General features: G+C 51.9%; 2 protein-coding genes across 3 annotated transcripts in view; both read right to left on the reverse strand.

Moving 5' to 3' along the window:
* The window catches only part of npas4l (neuronal PAS domain protein 4 like), a 105,402-nt gene extending 95,120 nt beyond the window's left edge, over nt 1-10,282 (reverse strand). Inside the window, exons 1-6 of the mRNA XM_059982549.1 lie at nt 10,237-10,282; nt 5,722-5,846; nt 5,335-5,498; nt 4,784-4,926; nt 4,475-4,574; nt 4,146-4,395 (exon numbers count right to left, since the gene is read on the reverse strand). Of these exons, the coding sequence (XP_059838532.1) occupies nt 4,146-4,395; nt 4,475-4,574; nt 4,784-4,926; nt 5,335-5,498; nt 5,722-5,837 (773 nt within the window). The 5' untranslated portion in view covers nt 5,838-5,846; nt 10,237-10,282. The remainder of the gene's footprint in view (nt 1-4,145; nt 4,396-4,474; nt 4,575-4,783; nt 4,927-5,334; nt 5,499-5,721; nt 5,847-10,236) is intronic.
* A 377-nt stretch (nt 10,283-10,659) lies between these two features.
* Nucleotides 10,660-25,840, reverse strand: part of klhdc3 (kelch domain containing 3) — a 179,236-nt gene continuing 164,055 nt past the window's right edge. For both annotated transcript variants that reach the window (XM_059982551.1, XM_059982552.1), the window contains exons 9-11: nt 14,864-14,937; nt 12,436-12,514; nt 10,660-11,765 (exon numbers count right to left, since the gene is read on the reverse strand). In XM_059982551.1, the coding sequence (XP_059838534.1) occupies nt 11,699-11,765; nt 12,436-12,514; nt 14,864-14,937 (220 nt within the window). In that variant the 3' untranslated portion in view covers nt 10,660-11,698. The remainder of the gene's footprint in view (nt 11,766-12,435; nt 12,515-14,863; nt 14,938-25,840) is intronic.

Genomic DNA, 25,840 nt, shown 5'->3' on the forward strand with positions numbered 1-25,840 from the left:
AGTGTGGGATTACCAGTGGGACTGTAACCCTGCCCTGCCCAGTCTGGGAGTACCAGTGGGACTGTAGCCCTGTCCTGCCCAGTGTGGGAGTACCAGTGGGACTGTAGCCCTGTCCTGCCGAGTCTGGGAGTACCAGTGGGACTGTAGCCCTGTCCTGCCCAGTCTGGGAGTACCAGTGGGACTGTAGCCCTGCCCAGTGTGGGAGTACCAGTGGGACTGTAGCCCTGCCCAGTGTGGGAGTACCAGTGGGACTGTAGCCCTGCCCTGCCCAGTGTGGGAGTACCAGTGGGACTGTAGCCCTGCCCTGCCCAGTGTGGGAGTACCAGTGGGACTGTAACCCTGCCCTGCCCAGTCTGGGAGTACCAGTGGGACTGTAGCCCTGTCCTGCCCAGTGTGGGAGTACCAGTGGGACTGTAGCCCTGTCCTGCCCAGTCTGGGAGTACCAGTGGGACTGTAGCCCTGTCCTGCCCAGTGTGGGAGTACCAGTGGGACTGTAGCCCTGTCCTGCCCAGTGTGGGAGTACCAGTGGGACTGTAGCCCTGTCCTGCCCAGTCTGGGAGTACCAGTGGGACTGTAGCCCTGTCCTGCCCAGTCTGGGAGTACCAGTGGGACTGTAGCCCTGCCCAGTGTGGGAGTTCCAGTGAGACTGTGGCCCTGCCCTGCCCAGTTTGGGAGTACCAGTGGGACTGTGGCCCTGCCCTGCCCAGTGTGGGAGTACCAGTGGGACTGCGGCCCTGCCCTGCCCAGTGTTGGAGTACCAGTGGGACTGTGGCCCTGCCCTGCCCAGTGTGGGAGTACCAGTGGGACTGTAGCCGTGCCCTGCCCAGTGTGGGAGTACCAGTGGGACTGTAGCCCTGCCCTGCCCAGTGTGGGAGTACCAGTGAGACTGTAGCCCTGCCCTGCCCAGTGTGGGAGTACCAGTGAGACTGTAGCCCTGCCCTGCCCAGTGTAGGAGTACCAGTAGGACTGTAGCCCTGCCCTGCCCAGTGTGGGAGTACCAGTGGGACTGTAGCCCTGTCCTGGCTGTGTGGGAGTACCAGTGGGACTGTGGCCCTGCCCTGCCCAGTCTGGGGGTACCAGTGGGACTGTGGCCCTGCCCTGCCCAGTGTGGGAGTACCAGTGGGACTGTAGCCCTGCCCAGTGTGGGAGTACCAGTGGGACTGTAGCCCTGCCCTGCCCAGTGTGGGAGTACCAGTGAGACTGTGGCCCTGCCCTGCCCAGTGTGGGAGTACCAGTGGGACTGTGGCCCTGCCCTGCCCAGTGTTGGAGTACCAGTGGGACTGTGGCCCTGCCCTGCCCAGTTTGGGAGTACCAGTGGGACTGTGGCCCTGCCCTGCCCAGTGTGGGAGTACCAGTGGAACTGTAGCCCTGTCCTGCCCAGTGTGGGAGTACCAGTGGGACTATAGCCGTGCCCTGCCCTGCTCAGTGTGGGAGTACATGTGGGACTGTAGCCCTGCCCTGCCCAGTGTGGGAGTACCAGTGGGACTGTAGCCCTGCCCTGCCCAGTGTCGGAGTACCAGTGGGACTGTAGCCCTGCCCTGCCCAGTGTGGGAGTACCAGTGGGACTGTAGCCCTGCCCTGCCCAGTGTCGGAGTACCAGTGGGACTGTAGCCCTGTCCTGCCCAGTTTGGGAGTACCAGTGGGACTGTGGCCCTGCCCTGCCCAGTTTGGAAGTACCAGTGGAACTGTAGCCCTGTCCTACCCAGTGTGGGAGTACCAGTGGGACTATAGCCGTGCCCTGCCCTGCCCAGTGTGGGAGTACCAGTGGGACTGTAACCCTGCCCTGCCCAGTCTGGGAGTACCAGTGGGACTGTAGCCCTGTCCTGTCCAGTGTGGGAGTACCAGTGGGACTGTAGCCCTGTCCTGCCGAGTCTGGGAGTACCAGTGGGACTGTGGCCCTGTCCTGCCCAGTCTGGGAGTACCAGTGGGACTGTAGCCCTGTCCTGCCCAGTGTGGGAGTACCAGTGGGACTGTAGCCCTGCCCAGTGTGGGAGTACCAGTGGGACTGTAGCCCTGCCCTGCCCAGTGTGGGAGTACCAGTGGGACTGTAGCCCTGCCCTGCCCAGTGTGGGAGTACCAGTAGGACTGTAACCCTGCCCTGCCCAGTCTGGGAGTACCAGTGGGACTGTAGCCCTGTCCTGCCCAGTGTGGGAGTACCAGTGGGACTGTAGCCCTGTCCTGCCCAGTGTGGGAGTACCAGTGGGACTGTAGCCCTGTCCTGCCCAGTGTGGGAGTACCAGTGGGACTGTAGCCCTGTCCTGCCCAGTCTGGGAGTACCAGTGGGACTGTAGCCCTGTCCTGCCCAGTCTGGGAGTACCAGTGGGACTGTAGCCCTGCCCAGTGTGGGAGTACCAGTGGGACTGTGGCCCTGCCCTGCCCAGTTTGGGAGTACCAGTGGGACTGTAGCCCAGCCCTGCCCAGTTTGGGAGTTCCAGTGAGACTGTGGCCCTGCCCTGCCCAGTTTGGGAGTACCAGTGGGACTGTGGCCCTGCCCTGCCCAGTGTGGGAGTACCAGTGGGACTGCGGCCCTGCCCTGCCCAGTGTGGGAGTACCAGTGGGACTGTAGCCCTGCCCTGCCCAGTGTAGGAGTACCAGTAGGACTGTAGCCCTGCCCTGCCCAGTGTGGGAGTACCAGTGGGACTGTAGCCCTGTCCTGGCCAGTGTGGGAGTACCAGTTGGATTGTAGCCCTGCCCTGCCCAGTCTGGGGGTACCAGTGGGACTGTGGCCCTGCCCTGCCCAGTGTGGGAGTACCAGTGGGACTGTAGCCCTGCCCAGTGTGGGAGTACCAGTGGGACTGTAGCCCTGCCCTGCCCAGTGTGGGAGTACCAGTGAGACTGTGGCCCTGCCCTGCCCAGTGTGGGAGTACCAGTGGGACTGTGGCCCTGCCCTGCCCAGTGTTGGAGTACCAGTGGGACTGTGGCCCTGCCCTGCCCAGTTTGGGAGTACCAGTGGGACTGTGGCCCTGCCCTGCCCAGTGTGGGAGTACCAGTGGAACTGTAGCCCTGTCCTGCCCAGTGTGGGAGTACCAGTGGGACTATAGCCGTGCCCTGCCCTGCTCAGTGTGGGAGTACATGTGGGACTGTAGCCCTGCCCTGCCCAGTGTGGGAGTACCAGTGGGACTGTAGCCCTGCCCTGCCCAGTGTCGGAGTACCAGTGGGACTGTAGCCCTGCCCTGCCCAGTGTGGGAGTACCAGTGGGACTGTAGCCCTGCCCTGCCCAGTGTCGGAGTACCAGTGGGACTGTAGCCCTGTCCTGCCCAGTTTGGGAGTACCAGTGGGACTGTGGCCCTGCCCTGCCCAGTTTGGAAGTAGCAGTGGAACTGTAGCCCTGTCCTGCCCAGTGTGGGAGTACCAGTGGGACTATAGCCGTGCCCTGCCCTGCCCAGTGTGGGAGTACCAGTGGGACTGTAGCCCTGCCCTGCCCAGTGTGGGAGTACCAGTGGGACTGTAGCCGTGCCCTGCCCTGCCCAGTGTGGGAGTACCAGTGGGACTGTAGCCCTGCCCTGCCCAGTGTGGGAGTACCAGTGGGACTGTAGTCCTGTCCTGCCCAGTGTGGGAGTACCAGTGGGACTGTAGCCGTGCCCTGCCCTGCCCAGTGTGGGAGTACCAGTGGGACTGTAGCCCTGCCCTGCCCAGTGTGGGAGTACCAGTGGGACTGTAGCCGTGCCCTGCCCAGTGTGGGAGTACCAGTGGGACTGTAGCCCTGCCCTGCCCAGTGTGGGAGAACCAGTGGGACTGTAGCCCTGTCCTGCCCAGTGTGGGAGTACCAGTGGGACTGTAGCCCTGCCCAGTGTGGGAGAACCAGTGGGACTGTAGCCCTGTCCTGCCCAGTGTGGGAGTACCAGTGGGACTGTAGCCCTGCCCAGTGTGGGAGAACCAGTGGGACTGTAGCCCTGTCCTGCCCAGTGTGGGAGTACCAGTGGGACTATAGCCTTGTCCTACACAGTGTGGGTATATTAGACTGTAGCCCTATCCTGCCCAGCACGAGTGACTAGCTCTCTCTTACCCAGTGTGGGTGTACCAGTGAGACTAGCTCTGTCCTGCCCAGTGTGTGGGCACATTAGTGAGACTGTAGCCTTGCTCTGCTTGATTTTGTTCTGTCTGTAAGAAGGTGTCTTTCATCTGTCTCTTCCATACCCCTTTACCTTTCACAGATGCTGATGAAGGACATGTCAGGGTAGTGGCGACTGTAGAAGGTGCGCTGGCAGCCATCCTGGGGATGGTCCCTGGGCTGCCAATCCACAGGGCTGCAGACACTGACGAAGAGCTTCCCATTGGGGCCGGTTGAGGTGGTGTTCTGGGACTGGAGGTAGCGTCCTGAGAAGTGGACCCAGCGGTGGGCTTCAGGCAGGCCCAGCGATCGGGAGCAGGGCATCCGGCAGATGAAGGAGCAGCCTGCAGGATAGAGCAGGAGTGAGAAGGGTGTGGAGATCCCAGGATGGCCAGTGCTGTTCGGAACCCTGCTGGGTCTTACCTGAGGATGGTGCTGCTTGTTGCAATGCCTGGTGGACAAGCCATCGGTCAGCGGCGTGAACAAGGTGATCAATGCTGTCTCCCTGAGTTATCAGCTCCACCTGGGGGGGGGGGGGTGCAGACAGAGGCTGGGTGAGAAGTTGACCACTCAGCATGCAGCAACTGCTCCGCAACTCAACACAACAAGCAACTGGAGGAGGTCCTTCAGTCCCTCGAGAGCCCGTTACGCATGAACTGGAGTGGGCAGAGTGTGAGCCCTTGGCAGGAGGTCCCAGTTGTCCCTCTGGCCCTGACCTGCACTGTTACTCACCACAGAGAGCCCCAGGTAGTTAGTGACATTCTGGGAGAGGTGAACCAGTTTTCCACAGGATGTCAGAGTGATTAGGAACCCATTCAGAGCTGGCAGGAAGTCCACGTTCAGGGGGAGAGGCTGGAGAGTGGGGCTGTCCACACCTGGAGGAGTAAAAGGCATGGAGGTCAGTTGGAACGAATGATGAGGGGGATCCCACACCAGGAGAGACCGGGAGGGAAATGCAGGACACTCTGAGACAGATTGACTTGAGAAGCAGCAAGAGACAGTGTTGAGACACAGCAAGACACACCTGGACAGACCGAAACACACAGAGAGATGGGGAGACTCACCAAGATGCATCAAATTCTCTGACCCTGATCGAGAGACACAGCAAAACAGACTGGAGAGTCCAGGAAAGACTAAGAGATGCAGAAGTGTACTGGGACAGATCAAATGCTCCAGAGAGCCCAAGATATGGATCAGAAGACATGAGGAGACACCAGATCAGACCAGATGCACCGAGAGTCACTGAGACTGGGACAGAAACCTCCATCCCCCAGCCCCCTTACCTAGGCGGTGTTGTGCACGGCGGACACAGACATTGACCATGGCCATGGTGTTGAGGTAGGAGAGCCGTTCCTTCTCATCCTGGGACAGGGGCAATAGGTTCTGCAGGGTCCGCAGCTCCACCCTCATCAGGTCCCGGCGAGCCTTTGATGCCCCTTTGGTGGACCTGCAGAAGGAGCAAGGACATGAGGCCCCAACTGGCTGGAGGAGGAGGAGGAAAGTGAGGGGAGGGGAAGAGGGGGTATGAGGAAGGGCAGGAAGTTGGAGGGGAAATGAAGAACAGGGAGAAGGAAGAGGAATGGGGAGGGGAATGTAGGAAGGGAAGGATATGTGGGAGATTGGGATCTGGAGAGAGGTAAGGGAGCAGAGAGAGGTGGTGCACAACTAACCTGTACCGCCGGGCTTGTCCATCCTGATGCTTGTGTGCAGCTGCCATCTGTCTCTTACCTCCTAACTCCAGGACCTGCCCCCTCCCAGGGGTTCCAGCTCCTGGAACAACTGTCATCCTCAGGTCCTGAAACAGAGTGATGGTCGGCTGTCAGCTGGAAGTTCTAGGCTGACCATCTGCCCAGGGTCAGCAGTCAAGACCTGACAACACTCCCTGAGGTTCTAGAGTCACGGACAGTCATACAGAATGGAAACAAGTCCTTTGGCCAACAAGGCCATGCTGACCAAAATTCCTATCTAATCTAGCCTGATTTGCCTACATCTGGCCCAATTGCCCTTTCCTAGCCATGTACCTGTCCAAAATGTTGCCTTAAGCACATCCTTTGGCAGCTTATTACATGTACACACCATCCTCTGTGTGAAAGTTATTCCTCAGGTCCCCTTTAAATCTTTCCCCTCTCACCCATGCCCTTTCGTTTTAGACCACCTTTCCCTGGGAGAAGGATTGTCAATCCACCTTATCTAAGCTTTTCATGTTTTTAATGAACCTCTATAATTTCATCCTTCTGCCTCCTAGGCACCAGGGAATGTAGTCTAGTTCTATCCACCCCGTCCATCTAACCCAAGCCCTTAAGTCCTGTAACATCATCGGAAATCTTTTTTTATGCACTCTCTCCATTTTAAAGACATCCTTCCTGGAACAGGGTGACCAGACTCTACGTAGTACTCTAAATATGACCTTACCAATATCTTGTACAGATGTAAGATCTTTCAACCCTGTACTAAACATTCTGACTGATGCCTTCTTCACCATCCTGTTTACCTGTATCAACATTTTTAAATAACCATGTACCTGCACCCCAAGATCTTTCTGATCTTTACATTTTACAGGGCCCTGCCATTTATTGTACAAGCCCTGCTCTGATATGTCCAACCAAAGTGAAACACTTTGCATTAATAAGTGTTAAATTCTATTTGACATTCCTTTCCCCATGTTCCCAGTGTATCCAGCTGACCAGCTTATCTGGGATCCCAAGTGATCTCACCTCCCAGACTAGTTTTCCATGTAGGCCCTTAACAAAAGCCTTGCTAAAGGCTATGTAGACAATATCTACTACCATTCCCTCATCAATCCTCTTGGTCACTTTATCAAATGTCCCAACCAAATTTGTAAGACACAATGTTCCACGCACTATGCCATGCTGACGTTCCCTTGCATTTCCAAATGGAAGGAGATCCCATCTCTCTAAATCCTCACCAATAACTTGCCCACCCTCATGTCAAGGTCACTTGTCTGTAGTTCCCTGACTTTTCCTTTCAGCCTATTTTAAATAAAACCACCATCTAAGACTTTCAGAACCTCATCCATGGTATCCAATGATCCAAATATTACTACAAAGGGTCCTGCAATTTCTTCCCACAATGTCCTAGGATATGCTTGATTAGGACATATGGGTTTATCTAATTTTATGTGTTTTAAGATCTTCAGCACAGAAACAGGCCGTTTGATCAACCTGGTCCATGCCAGCTTGGTCTTCTGCCTAGTTCCCTCTACCTGCATCCAGACCATTACCCTCCATACCTCTCTTAACTGTTATAATTGCCCATGCATCTACCATTTCCGCTGGCAGCCAACTCCACACTTGCACACCTCCTTCCCTCCCCCCCACCAGAACTCTATAATGTGGATTCTCTCCAAGACATCACTATTAACTTCCATGAGTTCTGTTGTTTCTATTTTTTTCTCCAAGGTGAATACGGACAAGAAATATTTGGTTTAGGGCTTCACCCATCTCCTGTGTCTCTTGCCTTTGGCTTATCTGCCAAAACTATCTCATGTTCAGTTTTGAACACCTCCTTCTCAATTTGCCTCATAAGTGTACTTCTACATCGCATGTGTTCCTTAGGGCAATCACTTGATCCTCAGCTATATATATCTGACTTATGCCTCCTTTTTCTGACCAGAGCCTCAATGTACCTCATCAACCAGACTTTCTTACTCCTGCCAGCCTCGCCTTTCACTCCAACAAGAATGTACTGGTCCTGAATGCTCCCTCTCTTTTAAAAGCTTCCCACTTGCCAGATGTTATTTGAATTACAAACAGACATTCTCAATTAACTTTTTAAAGTTCCTTTCAAATATTATTTAAATTAACCTTGCACTGATATAGGACTTCGACTTGAGGACCTATCTTGTCTTCCTCTATAATTATTTAAAAATGAATACAACAATGGTCATGATTCCAAAGTGCTCCTTACTGACATTTCAGTCACTTACCCTGTCTCATTTCTTTTTTAGGTCCACCCACCCACATAGCCCTACTGGACACTTTGGCAAATAGTGCACTAGGGTCATGATTTAACCTCTCTCCCTGGGGTTGTAGTGCAAACATAAGGGTCCTGGCCTGCCTGTCCACCCTGAAGTCATCACTTATAGAGTCATAGAAAAATACAGCACAGAAACGGGCCCTTTGGCTCATCTAGTCCATTTAAACTGCCTACTCCCATTGACCTGAACCAAGACAGTAGCCCTCCATATCCCTACTATTCACGTACCTATCTAACCTTCTCTTAACATTGAAATCCATCTTGCATGCACTACTTGCACTGGCAGCCCAACACTCTCACAACTCTGCGTGAAGATGTTTCACCCTTCACTCTTAACTCATGACCTCTGGTGGTATTCCTACCCAATCTGTGTAAAAAGTCTGCTTGCATTTACCCTATCTATATCCCTCATAATTCTGTATACCTCTATCAAATCTCCCCTCAATCTTCTATGTTTGAGTGAATAAAGTCCTAACCTATTCAATCTTTCCTTAAATCTCAAGTTCTCCAGACTCAGCAACATCCCTGTAAAATTTTCTCTGTACTCTTTCAGCCTTGTTTACATCTTTCCTGTAGGTAGGTGATCAAAACTGCAAACAATACTCTAAATTGGGCCTCACCAATGACCTTTTACAACTACAACGTAATACTCCATCTCTTCTTCTCAATACTTTGATTTACGAAGGCCAATATGCCAAGAGCTTTCTTGTCAATTCTATCGAACTCTGACATGGACTGTGAATTATGGACATGTATTCCCAAATCCCTTTGTTCTTCAGCACTCCTCAGTGCCCTAATAATTCACTGCGTAAGACCTACTCTTGTTGGTCCTAACAAAGTGCATTAAATTCTATCTGCCATTTTTTTAGCCCATTTTTCTAGCTGGTCCAGATCCCTCTGCAAGCCATGATAGCCTTCCCCTCTAACCAGCTGGTCCCAATTTCTTGTGTTTGCCCCACTCCAAGTATCTATCCAAGTGCATCTTAAATGATAGTATTCCACCTGCCTTAATCACTTCCTCAGGCAGCTCATTTCATGTGCTCCCCACCCTGTGCATGTAAAAAGTTGTCCCTCGGGCCTCCATGCCCCCTAATTTTGGACTCCCCTATCCTGTGAAAAAGACTGTTACCGATCACCCTATCTATGCCTCCCATAATTTTACATATTTCTGCAGCTGCCCCTCATTCTACTAAATGAATAATGGCCTCATCTGGCTAATTTCTCCTTATAACTCATCCTCTAGTCTAGCAGCACCCTCCTAAATCCTTTCTGCATTCTCTCCTGTTTAAACTACACCTTTCCTTTAAAAAAAGCTGAGGTTACCAAAACTGTACACAAGTTTCTCCTCATCTAGCACACTTCAGCCTATTCATAGCCACCTGCCTCATCTCATCTCCTCACAGTACATGGACACAAGCCCTTCAACTCAGACTCCATGCCAACCATCAAAGTCCCCGTTACACTAATCCTGTTTTAGTCTATCTAAGTTGCCATCAACTCCAGGCAGGCATGGCGATTTACAGCCCTGAATTAACCCACTGACTCGGCAAGGATGGGGAGGGAGAACGTGCAAACTCCAGTCAGCCTGCACTGGAGCTGGGAAGCGGCAGCCAGCTCTATCTTCCCCAGAGATCTGAGCACTCCCAGCAAACTATCCCTTGGCTTCTGCCCTCTCTCCCTTGTCACACGTTGCCCCCTGACTCCATTAACCCCTATCCACACCCTCACCCTAAACAATCTCTACTCTGTCCCCAAAATTATAATTGCAATTCCAGGAAAAACGACTTTGGCTCAAACTCTGAATTGCCTATCCAGCCATGTTAGTAGATATCGACAGTATTTGTAATACAAGTCTGTGTCAAAGGTTAGTGCAGACTTTGTAACGTTGACATGCAGTGGTATGCCTGTTGTGTGTGAGAGAAATTTAGACGGGTCTGTATCTATGTCACCTCGATGCATCTTTTAGATCCGCTTCAATATATACTGTTGACGTGATTTGGTTGTTATAGACCTGTGTCATTGTAACAGACCAAAGTCAGTGTGTAAACATACTGAGAGGCGTGTGTGTGTGTATATGATGTACACACACCATATACCAGTGTAAGTGTGCGCGCCCCGGATTGATCTGTGTATGGATGTGCGTGTATGTACAGTATACCGTGGACCGTGTCTGCCCATTGCCCGCTTACCTGTGACTGTCTGCTCCGGCGCTGCCGGGACCTGGACCCTCGGACATTTATTGACTTCCCACCCCCACCCCCACCCCCGACAGCTGGACTCGCTCGCAGCAGATAGCCCCGTGACGTCAGCGAGAACATCTGGAGCTTTTTATAGAAAGTTTGATTCTAAAAATAGCAGAGACGGACGTGGGGGGGGGGGGGGTGGGGGTAAGAGGAGGAGGAGGAGGTCTGGGGAGGGGGAGGCGGGGGCCTTTCAGCACACCGGTCGTCGCCCGACTCCGCCCGCTCTCAGTGGCTGGATTCAGTCCACTAACCGCGGTACACGGGCAGTGACCGATCTTCACCCTTCGTGTGCTACCCCACCCCACCCCACCCCATCCCGGAACCGGCGCCACTTCAAACCACAGGGAAAAAATGGTTCCAACACACGGACTCAGAAAACGCTGACTTTAATATTTATACGTCCACTGAAATATAGGATTTTACAAAAAGATGAAAAAAAAACAAACGCTCGCAACCCGGGCTGATGACCAGATATTAGAGGGCTCACTTTGGCCGTGGGTACGGGTCCACTGTCCAGAGTTCATCGACCGTCCATCTGGGAAATCAGCTCCTGTTCCCTGCTCTGTCACAGCCAATAACCCTAATTGGGACGGAGCTGGCGACGCAGAATTAGCCCTGGGTCCCACACCCTCCTTACTACGCAATGAGCCTGGGTTTGGGAGAGGGAAAAACCAGCCTACACTGTCATCTTAGGTTCGGTGGATGGGGAAGCGTGGTCTGGGACGGAGGGGACTGTGTTTGGAAGCTGCCAATGCTCGATGTGCTGGGACTGTAGATAGATTACAGCATTAGGATGGCAGGAGACGGGATTGATGGTGAATGGGCAGCCAGAACTGCTTTGAGTAATGGGTGACATGCAGAGGTAAAGGCTCTGCCCGTCCACACTAACCTGATGTTGCTCTGGGCCATCAAACACCTCTGACCCCTTCCCCAAATCGCTCCTCCTCACACACTAAACAGTCACAACATTGTCATTTGCACCCATCCCAAAAACAATTTAATAAAACAGCTGGTCACCCGTCCACTCCAACCACACAGCTGGGAAATCTCCCACAGACAAGGAGCCCCTTGGCTGGTGGGGTGGTGGGTGTCTCAGCAGGGCAGCAGAAAGGCTCAGGCTGAAGTGAGGTATATCCTGCATCAAGCACCTTTCGGTAAAATATCTGGCACGGCTTCGTGCTGGACCCCGTGGGGTGGCAGGGGAGTAGGTGGGAGTGGGGGAATGGGTGGTGATGTATGCCTGTGTGTCGATGAGACATCTCGCCACCTGGAAACATTGCACTGCAAAGCCCAGTCCTGGGAACTGCCAGCTCCCCATCATTTGGCATCGTGAGGTTGCGTCCTCGGCCCTTGCCCCTACCACAAGACAAGGCAGTGTGTGGGGAGTCGCTGGGTGAAGAGTAGTGGTTTATCCATGGGACGAGAAGATCGGCCGGCTGATGTTGCTGTTTGTTGTCATTGCCGTTAGCTCTGACCTGTTCATGGCAAAGATGCACACACACACACGAGTCAGTAGTGAGTCCCAACAAACCCCTCAGCACCCACCCTATCATTGAGTCATTTTATGATTCATGCTGGAAGCATTTGAATCGCTCAGATTGCTCCAACATTTCTTTTCCTCAGTAATTGACTTCAGTATCTTAGAAGTAAATCACAAAATTACAAAGTGTAAAAATGAAAAAACAAAATTGCTGGAAACACTCTGCAGGTCAGGCAGAACCTGTGGCTAAAGGAGTTCATGTTTCAGATCTACAGATGCTGCCTGACCTGAGGAGTGTAGGGGTGCAGAGAGAAGGGGATGGGAAGGAGGAGAGGGTACTCAGGAAGCATGTGCAGGGGCAGGAAGGAGGGCAGGAGGCCAGGACTGAGGTGTTGGTTTCATACCCCAATGGGTTGAATGGGTGGGTTTGTTTCTGACAAGTATCCCATGATCCTCTTACCCTGCTCCTTTAACTCTCTGAAACCCAGTCCCTGAAATCTTGCCTGAGTCAAAGCACTGTTCCAAGACCCATCCCTGCTCCACTAGACACTGCAACCCTGTAGTGAGGAACATTCTTTCTCCTCTTCCGCCAGCCCACCACACTCTCCTTCCTACAGTAGAACCCCCACCTAGACCTTGGATCACCCTGGACAGAGTGAACTTGCCTGATGTCATGAGGGAGCACGGACTGATCCAAGCTGTATTGAATGACTGCCAGTTTGCACAAGGTCTTCAAACTTGGACCTGTAGGAATATCAAAAAAAAACCTTCACACTGTCCTTGTCCGTTATGACCACACTAACCCCAACCTACAACAACCACACAGAAACTGAGACTGTCCGTGTTACGCTCTCTCAGCTTTCATTCCCCTCTAACACCAAAACACAATAACTGCAGTGTGCACCATTTACAAAATACAAACCCCATTTCCAGAAAAGTTGGGATATTTTCCAAAATGCAATAAAAACAAAAATCTGTGATATGTTAATTCACGTGAACCTTTATTTAACTGACAAAAGTACAAAGAAAAGATTTTCAGTAGGTTTACTGACCAACTTAATTGTATTTTGTAAATATACACTAATTTAGAATTTGATGGCTGCAACACACTCAACAAAAGTTGGGACAGAGGCATGTTTACCATTCTGTTACATCACCTTTCCTTTTAATAACACTTTTTAATCGTTTTGGAACTGAGGATACTAATTGTAGTAGATTTGCAATTGGAAATTTTGTCCATTCTTGCTTGATATAAGACTTCAGCTGCTCAACAGTCCGTGGTCTCCGTTGTCTGATTCTCCTCTTCATGATGCACCATACATTTTCAATAGGAGATAGATCTGGACTGGCAGCAGACCAGTCAAACATACGCACTCTGTGTCTACAAAGCCACGCTGTTGTAGCCCGTGCAGAACGTGGTCTGGCATTGTCCTGCTGAAATAAGCATGGACATCCCGGGAAGTGATGTCGCCTTGATGGCAACATACGTCTCTCTAAAATCCTAATATACACCTCAGAGTCAATGGTACCTTCACATACATGCAACTTACCCATGCCGTGGGCACTGATGCACCCCCATACCATCACAGATGCTGGTACCTTTGCACCTTTCGCTGATAACAATCAGGATGGTTGTTTACATCTTTGGCACGGAGAACTCGATGCCCGTTTTTTCCAAAAACTAGCTGAAATGTGGACTCATCTGACCACAGCACACGGTTCCACAGTCTTTCGGTCCATCTGAGATGAGCTCGGGCCCACAGAACCTGCCGGCGTTTCTGCATAGAGTTGATGTATGGCTTCCTCCTTGCGTAATACAGTTTCAAGTTGCATTTCTGGATGCAGCGATGGACTGTGTTAAGTGACAATGGTTTTCTGAAGAACTCCCGAGCCCAGGTGGCTATAATTGTCACAGTAGCATGACGGTTTCTTAGGCAGTGCTGCCTGAGGGCTCGAAGATCACGTGCATTCAACAGTGGTTTCCGACCTTGTCCTTTACGCACTGAGATGTCTCTGAATCTTTTCACAATATTATGTACTGTAGATGTTGAAAGACCTAAATTCTCTGCATCTTGTGTTGGGAAATGTTCCTTTTGAACTAACAATTCTCTCATGAATTTTGGCACAAAGGGGTGAGCCACGACCCATCCTTGCTTGCAAAGACTGAGCCTTTGATGGACGCTACTTTTATACCCAGTCATGATACCTCACCTGCTACCAATTAGCCTGCTTAATGTAGAGTTTTCCAAACCGGTGTTACTTGAATATTCTGTGCACTTTTCAATCTTATTTTAACTCTGTCCCAACTTTTGTTGAGTGTGTTGCAGCCATCAAATTCTAAATTAGTGTAAGTTTATAAAATACAATTAAGTTAGTCAGTAAAACTATTGAAAATCTTTTCTTTGTACTCTTGTCAGTTAAATAAAGGTTCACATGAATTAACATATCACAGAGTTTTGTTTTTATTGCATTTTGGAAAATATCCCAACTTTTCTGGAAATGGGGTTTGTAGATTGCAATTACTAACCTGGGCTATTCCAACAGAATCTCTCAAACTCAGACAAGGGAAGTGGGTGCAGGTGAACAGCAATGCATGGTGGTTCTCTCCCAGTCCCACCAACCCACCCCCAAATATCTCATCACTCCCTAATGCCACAGGTTCGAAATGCTGGAACTCCCTCCAGCAAGCACTCTACCAGGACTACAGAGGTCCAAGGAGCTAGATCATTAATGCTATTGTGGCCAGTCAGACCCAGATCCTGAAGGACAGAAATTAATTGAATGTTGAGGCAACTGCCTCGCTCCTTGGCCTCACTGGGAGAGAAGCTGCACAAGGGCTCACGTTTGAGATTATAGTCTCCTCAGTCCACTATGTAGAGGTACTGGGAACTGTATCAGAGTCTGGCTGCCTTGTACCAACAACTGGATTAGCACCACATTCACTGTGGATCTGCCCAGTCCCACAGCAACAGGCAGTATGGGGGGGGGGGGGGGTAGATTTTTCTTCCCCTGCAGTGAGCAGCTGACAGACCGTCACACTTGGAATGGTACACACAAGAGTTACTGCCACAGAGTGGGCACAGCCATACTCACTGAAATCCAGGATGTAGAGGTCAGAGTGATCCATCAGGTTAAATTCATCACCCATTCCTTGCTCCGGGCATGGACTGCAAAACAGAGGGGGAGTGTGGGCTCAGCAAAGATGCCAGAGGTGGGTGGACATCCAGGCCATGCTCTCTTCTCACCGCTGCCATCAGGATGGTGGATGAGCCACATTACCAGGTTCAGGAGCAGTAATAACCCCTCAACTATCAGGCTCTTGAACTCCACAACTGATGGACTTCCTTTCAACCACACTTCACCTCACATTCTTGACATTTATTGCTCATTTATTTTTATTGTTATTTTTTCATATTTGCAGTTTTTCTTTTGCACATTGGTTGTTTAGTTTGGTCTTTCACTGATTCTATTGTGTTTCTTGTATTTTACTGTGAATGCACACAAATGAATCTCAGGGTAGTATATGGTGACGTATGTACTTTGATAATAAATTTACTTTGAACTTCTCCCTCAACTTCTCTGTAGCACCCAGTTACTTTCAGCCCAATGAGAACAATCTGTGTCATGTCCAGGGAAAGGGAAAAATAAATGCCTTGTGCCACCAGGCCAAATGACCACCTTCTGTTTCTCTTTATGTTCTTATCAGGTTCCCTCCCGAGACGCAACATTGGATAGTACCGTTAGCCCTCCTTATCCACAGGGGATTGGTTCCGGGACCTCTCGCAGATACCAAAAATTCGTGGATGCTCAAGTCCCTTATTCAACCTGTCTCAATGCGGTGAACCTTAAGACCTAATGGAACCCCAGAACTTATTTAACCTGTCTCAGTGTGGTGGACATTAGGACCCGGTGGCAGAGCTCTGAATCCACAATGTTTCTGTTCACGAAAATAATCACGAACACAAATGAAAATAAAATGGAAATAATAAAGTGATCAGAAAGAGGTGAAACGCCATCGGTCATTGGAAAAGCGTTAGGCTACGTTGGTCAACGATCGGAACAATTTTGAAGGATAAAGTGAGAAAGGCTGTGCCCTGATGAAAGCTGCAATTATTATTAAGCAATGCAGTGGTTTAATTATTGGGTTTGGGGGTTTTGGGTTTCTGATCCTCCACCCGGCACGGTGGAGAGTGCACTCAGGAGTGGTCTGTCCCGAGGACTTCTGTCCCCAAGCCCGGCGCTGAAACATACGTTCTTAAGTGTTTTATATGCATAGAAAGGTAAAATATATACTATATACCAAGACAAATGTTTGATTAACTGACACTAAATAATACTGGATGTATCTGTTCCAACTTACTTAGTAAAAGAACTTACCATTTTTTTCAATCCCGATCCACGATAACCCACACACATCCTCCGGTATACTTTAAATCATCTCTAGATTACTTACAATACCTAACACAATGTAAATGCTATGTAAAATGGTTGTTATACTGCATTGTTTAGGGAATAATGACAAGAAAAGAATTCTGCACATGCTCAAACAACAAGTGCTGGAAGAGCACTTACAGGTTTTTGCGATTCGCGCATGCGGAATTCGCGGATAAGGAGGGCTGGCTGTACAACACTGCTCAGTTCTTGACGGAGCACCAAACTACTAAGGGGTGATGCCAGAGGCTACCTTAGTGCAGAAGTGAAGGCATGCCCTCTAACCCCACAATAGTCTGTTCCATAGGATGGTTTCGACTGTGCAGAACCCCCTCAGGCTGCTTGTGAAAGTACACAGCTCCCTCAGCACCATCCCTTGTACCTCTCACGCCATGGCTTTGTCTTGTGTATATCCCCCCCAGCCTGTCCAGCCTCTCCACTGACTCACACGGGTTCCCTGACACAACCTAACATTGAGATGTTTAGTAACTTAGACACTGGCTACCTCATGGGGAAAACCAGGAGAGGGGTGGAGGAAATGATGGGAACTCAGTGTCACTCTATTTGGACCTGGGAACAACCAAGACGTTGGAGGCAGTGAGCAAGAGTTGCAATGTCATGTTTCAGCTGTAGGGAAGGAGGCTGAGAGAAGATCCACAAAATCATAAGCAGCGCAGGAATAGGCAGACTTTCCCCCGGGGTAGGGAAGTCTGAGCTAGAGGGCACATGTTTAAGATGAAAGGGGAAAGATTTAAAGGGGACCTGAGGGACAATTTTTTCCCCACACAGATGGCCAGTATTTGGAAGTGATAGAAGTGAGTATAAGTACAATGGTTAAAAACACTTGGCCATGTCGAAGGATAGGAAAGGTTTAGGGATATGGGTCAAATGGGACTATATCAGACTGGAATATTGATTGGTGGTTTGGGGAGCAGATAGACAGATTGTACTGAAACTCAAGTATGGATAGGTGGCAGGGAAAGTGAGCTATGTCCTGCCACAGGCAGAGCTCGGGTAAGTGGAGACAGGAGCCTCATTTGTTTTTTTTTCCATTCTCTGCTGCCCTGGCTGTGACCCCTGTAGTATTAACCCTTGCTAGCCTGTCCAGCACCAGAAAAACCATGAAACAGCCAGAGAGGCTGACAACTCTGGGAAATGCCGAGAGAGTTGTCTCCCTGCACCTCTCTCTCACACACGCACAACTCTGGTGAACCAGTGTGGGAAGCAGAGGATGACGATCAAACCTTTTGTCCTGATCTACCACACCCTTCATAAATCTGATGCCTCCATTAAATCACCACCTCGACAAGAAGTACTTAATCTGGCCGAGTGCGAGGCATTGCGCTTCGGGAGATCAAAGGTCAAGGGACAGCATAAAGTTAATGGCAGAATCCTAAACAGTGCTAATGTACAGAGGGATCTTGAGTTCCAAGTCCACAGCTTCCTGAAAATGACCACACGAGATGGACAGGCTGATAACAGCGGCACCTGGCACACATGCTTTTACTGGTCAAGTTACTGAGTTCATGAGTAATGAAATTATGTTACAGCTTTACAAGACTCTGGTTAGCTGCATCTGCCTGCAGTTGTGTTTGCCCCATTCCAGGAGAGATGTAGAGACTCGGAGGGGTGCTGAAGAGGTTCAGCAGAATGCTGTCTGCACTGGAGGGTGTGAGTTGGACAACTCATCTTTCTCTGAGGAAGTATGAGAGGCAAAGACAAAGTAAATAGTTAAGACTATTACTTAATCCCAGTGTGTCATGCTGAATACTGGAGGGCAGACACTTAAAATGTGTGTGTGGGGTGGGGAAGAACTTCTAAAGGGGTAAGAATTTTTAATACAGAGAATCATGGGTGCCTGGAAATGGTTGCTAGGAGGGGTGGTGGGGGCAAGTAAGAGGCTATTAGATAGGCACATGAAAATATACAGAATGCATCTTATATAGGCTAAAGAAATTAGTTTAATTTAGCATTGTGTTGGTCATCGATTGTGAGTGACAGGCCCATTCATGGGTGGACTGATCTGCTGTAACCACCAAACAAACAATAGTGCTATTCTCCCAGTGGTGGCAGCAGGTGAGTCCACCCAGCTTGTCCGTCCTGCCCGACAGAGACATTTTTGCAGCAACAAGGAGCGGTCTCACTATAAAATGATGAAGGCCTGCAGGGTGAGTCAATGGAGGGCATCACTCCATCCGACAGAAGCTGTGTAGCGGCAGACTCTTATCACCCAGTTCTGAAGTTTATGGAGAGTCTCTGGGGCCAGTCGTTTCCTCCCCCTTTCCTGCTGAATACAGGCCAAAAGCAGGCAGCAAGAAATGCTGGCTGTTACTGATGCCTATCAATATCAGAAGTGTCGAGGGAGGGAGACACCTGATAACGACAGTAATCACCATTACGTACATGGAAACATCAGGCCGGGCTGAGCAGGAAGCACGACAGGAAATGGAAAAGTCATCTGATGCCAAGCAGACGGTTTGTGTAACAGCAGGAGAGAGGGGAGGTGAGGAGAGAGGTGAGAGAGGGAGAGGGGTGGAGGGTGTGGGGGGGTCGGAGATGGGAAGGGGAGACGGGGAGGGGAGAGAGAGGGTGGTGGGCAGAGGGGAAGGGGAGCAGAGGGAGAAGGAGAGGGTTGGGGTGAGGGGCTGGTGGGGTTGAGGGGTGTAGTGTTGGGTGTGAAGTGGGTAGGGTTGGGGGTGAGGGGTGGTGGTGCTGGGGTGGAGGGGGAGGAGAGAGTGGGCAGAGAGAGAGAGGCATCTGTTGGACAGACTCTCGTCTCCCTTTGCAGAAGTGGGGTGGGGGCAGGATGTTGGAGTGCAGAAGGGCCAGTGTATTTCCTGTAAACTGGAACCATTTGGGTTCCATAAAGACCTTTCCCCCACCGATGAAACAGTCTGCCCCCCATGTGTCTCCTGCTCTTAACCGATGAAACAGTCTGCCCCCCGTGTGTCTCCTGCTCTTAACCGATGAAACAGTCTGCCCCCCATGTGTCTCCTGCTCTTAACCGATGAAACAGTCTGCCCCCCATGTGTCTCCTGCTCTTAACCGATGAAACAGTCTGCCCCCCATGTGCCTCCTGCTCTTACCCGATGAAAGTCTGCCCCCCATGTGTCTCCTGCTCTTAACCGATGAAACAGTCTGCCCCCCATGTGTCTCCTGCTCTTAACCGATGAAACAGTCTGCCCCCCATGTGCCTCCTGCTCTTACCCGATGAAAGTCTGCCCCCCATGTGTCTCCTGCTCTTAACCGATGAAACAGTCTGCCCCCCATGTGTCTCCTGCTCTTAACCGATGAAACAGTCTGCCCCCATGTGTCTCCTGCTCTTAACGGATGAAACAGTCTGCCCCCCATGTGTCTCCTGCTCTTAACCGATGAAACAGTCTGCCCCCCATGTGTCTCCTGCTCTTAACCGATGAAACAGTCTGCCCCCCATGTGCCTCCTGCTCTTACCCGATGAAAGTCTGCCCCCCATGTGTCTCCTGCTCCTAACCGATGAAACAGTCTGCCCCCCGTGTGTCTCCTGCTCTTAACCGATGAAACAGTCTGCCCCCCATGTGTCTCCTGCTCTTAACCGATGAAACAGTCTGCCCCCCATGTGTCTCCTGCTCCTAACCGATGAAACAGTCTGCCCCCCATGTGTCTCCTGCTCTTAACCGATGAAACAGTCTGCCCCCCATGTGTCTCCTGCTCTTAACCGATGAAACAGTCTGCCCCCCGTGTGCCTCCTGCTCTTAACCGATGAAACAGTCTGCCCCCCGTGTGCCTCCTGCTCTTAACCGATGAAACAGTCTGCCCCCATGTGTCTCCTGATCTTAACCGATGAAACAGTCTGCCCCCCATGTGTCTCCAGATCTTAACCGATGAAACAGTCTGCCCCCCATGTGTCTCCTGCTCCTAACCGATGAAAGTCTGCCCCCCATGTGTCTCCTGCTCCTAACCGATGAAACAGTCTGCCCCCCGTGTGTCTCCAGATCTTAACCGATGAAAGTCTGCCCCCCATGTGTCTCCTGCTCCTAACCGATGAAACAGTCTGCCCCCCCATGTGCCTCCTGCTCTTAACCGATGAAACAGTCTGCCCCCCATGTGCCTCCAGATCTTAACCGATGAAACAGTCTGCCCCCCATGTGTCTCCAGATCTTAACCGATGAAACAGTCTGCCCCCCATGTGTCTCCTGCTCTTAACCGATGAAAGTCTGCCCCCCATGTGTCTCCTGCTCCTAACCGATGAAACAGTCTGCCCCCCGTGTGTCTCCAGATCTTAACCGATGAAAGTCTGCCCCCCATGTGTCTCCTGCTCCTAACCGATGAAACAGTCTGCCCCCCGTGTGTCTCCAGATCTTAACCGATGAAAGTCTGCCCCCCATGTGTCTCCTGCTCCTAACCGATGAAACAGTCTGCCCCCCATGTGTCTCCTGCTCCTAACCGATGAAACAGTCTGCCCCCCATGTGTCTCCTGCTCTTAACCGATGAAAGTCTGCCCCCCATGTGTCTCCTGCTGCTAACCGATGAAAGTCTGCCCCCCGTGTGTCTCCTGCTCCTAACCGATGAAACAGTCTGCCCCCCGTGTGTCTCCTGCTCCTAACCGATGAAACAGTCTGCCCCCCATGTGTGTCCTGCTCCTAACCGATGAAACAGTCTGCCCCCCGTGTGTCTCCTGCTCCTAACCGATGAAACAGTCTGCCCCCCGTGTGTCTCCAGATCTTAACTGATGAAACAGTCTGCCCCCCATGTGTCTCCTGCTGCTAACCGATGAAAGTCTGCCCCCCATGTGTCTCCTGCTCCTAACCGATGAAACAGTCTGCCCCCCGTGTGTCTCCTGCTCCTAACCGATGAAACAGTCTGCCCCCCATGTGTGTCCTGCTCCTAACCGATGAAACAGTCTGCCCCCCGTGTGTCTCCTGCTCCTAACCGATGAAACAGTCTGCCCCCCGTGTGTCTCCTGCTCCTAACCGATGAAACAGTCTGCCCCCCATGTGTCTCCTGCTCCTAACCGATGAAACAGTCTGCCCCCCATGTGCCTCCAGATCTTAACCGATGAAACAGTCTGCCCCCCATGTGTCTCCTGCTCCTAACCGATGAAACAGTCTGCCCCCCATGTGCCTCCTGCTCTTAACCGATGAAACAGTCTGCCCCCCATGTGCCTCCAGATCTTAACCGATGAAACAGTCTGCCCCCCATGTGTCTCCAGATCTTAACCGATGAAACAGTCTGCCCCCCATGTGTCTCCTGCTCCTAACCGATGAAACAGTCTGCCCCCAATGTGTCTCCTGCTCTTAACCGATGAAACAGTCTGCACCCCATGTGTCTCCTGCTCCTAACCGATGAAACAGTCTGCCCCCCATGTGCCTCCAGATCTTAACCGATGAAACAGTCTGCCCCCCGTGTGTCTCCTGCTCCTAACCGATGAAACAGTCTACCCCCCATGTGTCTACTGCTCCTAACCGATGAAACAGTCTGCCCCCCATGTGTCTCCTGCTCCTAACCGATGAAACAGTCTGCCCCCCGTGTGTCTCCTGCTCCTAACCGATGAAACAGTCTGCCCCCCGTGTGTCTCCTGCTCCTAACCGATGAAACAGTCTGCCCCCCTTGTGTCTCCTGCTCCTAACCGATGAAACAGTCTGCCCCCCATGTGCCTCCTGCTCTTAACCGATGAAACAGTCTGCCCCCCATGTGCCTCCAGATCTTAACCGATGAAACAGTCTGCCCCCCATGTGCCTCCAGATCTTAACCGATGAAACAGTCTGCCCCCCATGTGTCTCCAGATCTTAACTGATGAAACAGTCTGCCCCCCATGTGTCTCCTGCTCCTAACCGATGAAACAGTCTGCCCCCCATGTGCCTCCAGATCTTAACCGATGAAACAGTCTGCCCCCCATGTGTCTCCTGCTCTTAACCGATGAAACAGTCTGCCCCCCATGTGTCTCCTGCTCCTAACCGATGAAACAGTCTGCCCCCCATGTGTCTCCTGCTCTTAACCGATGAAACAGTCTGCCCCCCATGTGTCTCCTGCTCCTAACCGATGAAACAGTCTGCCCCCCATGTGTCTCCTGCTCTTAACCGATGAAACAGTCTGCCCCCCATGTGCCTCCAGATCTTAACCGATGAAACAGTCTGCCCCCCATGTGTCTCCTGCTCCTAACCGATGAAACAGTCTGCCCCCCATGTGCCTCCAGATCTTAACCGATGAAACAGTCTGCCCCCCATGTGTCTCCTGCTCCTAACCGATGAAACAGTCTGCCCCCCATGTGCCTCCTGCTCTTAACCGATGAAACAGTCTGCCCCCCATGTGCCTCCAGATCTTAACCGATGAAACAGTCTGCCCCCCATGTGTCTCCAGATCTTAACCGATGAAACAGTCTGCCCCCCATGTGTCTCCTGCTCCTAACCGATGAAACAGTCTGCCCCTCATGTGTCTCCTGCTCTTAACCGATGAAACAGTCTGCCCCCCATGTGTCTCCTGCTCCTAACCGATGAAACAGTCTGCCCCCCAATGTGTCTCCTGCTCTTAACCGATGAAACAGTCTGCACCCCATGTGTCTCCTGCTCCTAACCGATGAAACAGTCTGCCCCCCATGTGCCTCCAGATCTTAACCGATGAAACAGTCTGCCCCCCGTGTGTCTCCTGCTCCTAACCGATGAAACAGTCTGCCCCCCATGTGTCTACTGCTCCTAACCGATGAAACAGTCTGCCCCCCATGTGTCTCCTGCTCCTAACCGATGAAACAGTCTGCCCCCCGTGTGTCTCCTGCTCCTAACCGATGAAACAGTCTGCCCCCCGTGTGTCTCCTGCTCCTAACCGATGAAACAGTCTGCCCCCCTTGTGTCTCCTGCTCCTAACCGATGAAACAGTCTGCCCCCCATGTGCCTCCTGCTCTTAACCGATGAAACAGTCTGCCCCCCATGTGCCTCCAGATCTTAACCGATGAAACAGTCTGCCCCCCATGTGCCTCCAGATCTTAACCGATGAAACAGTCTGCCCCCCATGTGTCTCCAGATCTTAACTGATGAAACAGTCTGCCCCCCATGTGTCTCCTGCTCCTAACCGATGAAACAGTCTGCCCCCCATGTGCCTCCAGATCTTAACCGATGAAACAGTCTGCCCCCCATGTGTCTCCTGCTCTTAACCGATGAAACAGTCTGCCCCCCATGTGTCTCCTGCTCCTAACCGATGAAACAGTCTGCCCCCCATGTGTCTCCTGCTCTTAACCGATGAAACAGTCTGCCCCCCATGTGTCTCCTGCTCCTAACCGATGAAACAGTCTGCCCCCCATGTCTCCTGCTCTTAACCGATGAAACAGTCTGCCCCCCATGTGCCTCCAGATCTTAACCGATGAAACAGTCTGCCCCCCATGTGTCTCCTGCTCCTAACCGATGAAACAGTCTGCCCCTCATGTGTCTCCTGCTCTTAACCGATGAAACAGTCTGCCCCCCATGTGTCACCTGATCTTAACCGATGAAACAGTCTGCCCCCCATGTGTCTCCAGATCTTAACCGATGAAACAGTCTGCCCCCCATGTGCCTCCTGCTCCTAACCGATGAAACAGTCTGCCCCCCATGTGTCTCCTGCTCCTAACCGATGAAACAGTCTGCCCCCCATGTGTCTCCTGCTCCTAACCGATGAAACAGTCTGCCCCCCATGTGTCTCCTGCTCCTAACCGATGAAACAGTCTGCCCCCCATGTGTCTCCTGCACCTAACCGATGAAACAGTCTGCCCCCCATGTGTCTCCTGCTCCTAACCGATGAAACAGTCTGCCCCCCATGTGTCTCCAGATCTTAACCGATGAAAGTCTGCCCCCCATGTGTCTCCTGCTCCTAACCGATGAAACAGTCTGCCCCCCATGTGTCTCCTGCTCCTAACCGATGAAACAGTCTGCCCCCCATGTGTCTCCTGCTCTTAACCGATGAAAGTCTGCCCCCCATGTGTCTCCTGCTCCTAACCAATGAAACAGTCTGCCCCCCATGTGTCTCCTGCTCCTAACCGATGAAACAGTCTGCCCCCCATGTGTCTCCTGCTCCTAACCGATGAAACAGTCTGCCCCCCGTGTGTCTCCAGATCTTAACCGATGAAACAGTCTGCCCCCCATGTGTCTCCTGCTCCTAACCGATGAAACAGTCTGCCCCCCCATGTGCCTCCTGCTCCTAACCGATGAAACAGTCTGCCCCCCATGTGCCTCCTGCTCTTAACCGATGAAACAGTCTGCCCCCCATGTGTCTCCAGATCTTAACCGATGAAACAGTCTGCCCCCCATGTGTCTCCTGCTCCTAACCGATGAAACAGTCTGCCCCCCATGTGTCTCCAGATCTTAAGCGATGAAACAGTCTGCCCCCCATGTGTCTCCTGCTCCTAACCGATGAAACAGTCTGCCCCCCCATGTGCCTCCTGCTCTTAACCGATGAAACAGTCTGCCCCCCATGTGTCTCCTGCTCCTAACCGATGAAACAGTCTGCCCCCCATGTGTCTCCAGATCTTAACCGATGAAACAGTCTGCCCCCCATGTGCCTCCAGATCTTAACCGATGAAACAGTCTGCCCCCCATGTGTCTCCTGCTCCTAACCGATGAAACAGTCTGCCCCCCATGTGCCTCCTGCTCTTAACCGATGAAACAGTCTGCCCCCCCATGTGCCTCCTGCTCTTAACCGATGAAACAGTCTGCCCCCCATGTGTCTCCTGCTCCTAACCGATGAAACAGTCTGCCCCCCATGTGTCTCCAGATCTTAACCGATGAAACAGTCTGCCCCCCATGTGTCTCCTGCTCCTAACCGATGAAACAGTCTGCCCCCCATGTGCCTCCAGATCTTAACCGATGAAACAGTCTGCCCCCCGTGTGTCTCCTGCTCCTAACCGATGAAACAGTCTGCCCCCCATGTGTCTCCTGCACCTAACCGATGAAACAGTCTGCCCCCCATGTGTCTCCTGCTCCTAACCGATGAAACAGTCTGCCCCCCGTGTGTCTCCTGCTCCTAACCGATGAAACAGTCTGCCCCCCGTGTGTCTCCTGCTCCTAACCGATGAAACAGTCTGCCCCCCGTGTGTCTCCTGCTCCTAACCGATGAAACAGTCTGCCCCCCATGTGTCTCCTGCTCCTAACCGATGAAACAGTCTGCCCCCCATGTGCCTCCAGATCTTAACCGATGAAACAGTCTGCCCCCCATGTGTCTCCAGATCTTAACCGATGAAACAGTCTGCCCCCCATGTGTCTCCAGATCTTAACCGATGAAACAGTCTGCCCCCCATGTGTCTCCTGATCTTAACCGATGAAACAGTCTGCCCCCCATGTGTCTCCTGCTCCTAACCGATGAAATAGTCTGCCCCCCATGTGTCTCCTGCTCCTAACCGATGAAACAGTCTGCCCCCCATGTGTCTCCAGATCTTAACCGATGAAAGTCTGCCCCCCATGTGTCTCCTGCTCCTAACCGATGAAACAGTCTGCCCCCCATGTGTCTCCTGCTCTTAACCGATGAAAGTCTGCCCCCCATGTGTCTCCTGCTCCTAACCAATGAAACAGTCTGCCCCCCATGTGTCTCCTGCTCCTAACCGATGAAACAGTCTGCCCCCCATGTGTCTCCTGCTCCTAACCGATGAAACAGTCTGCCCCCCGTGTGTCTCCAGATCTTAACCGATGAAACAGTCTGCCCCCC

The sequence above is a fragment of the Hypanus sabinus genome, chromosome 10 (genome assembly GCF_030144855.1).
Source record: "Hypanus sabinus isolate sHypSab1 chromosome 10, sHypSab1.hap1, whole genome shotgun sequence".
In the NCBI taxonomy this organism is placed as follows: domain Eukaryota; kingdom Metazoa; phylum Chordata; class Chondrichthyes; order Myliobatiformes; family Dasyatidae; genus Hypanus; species Hypanus sabinus.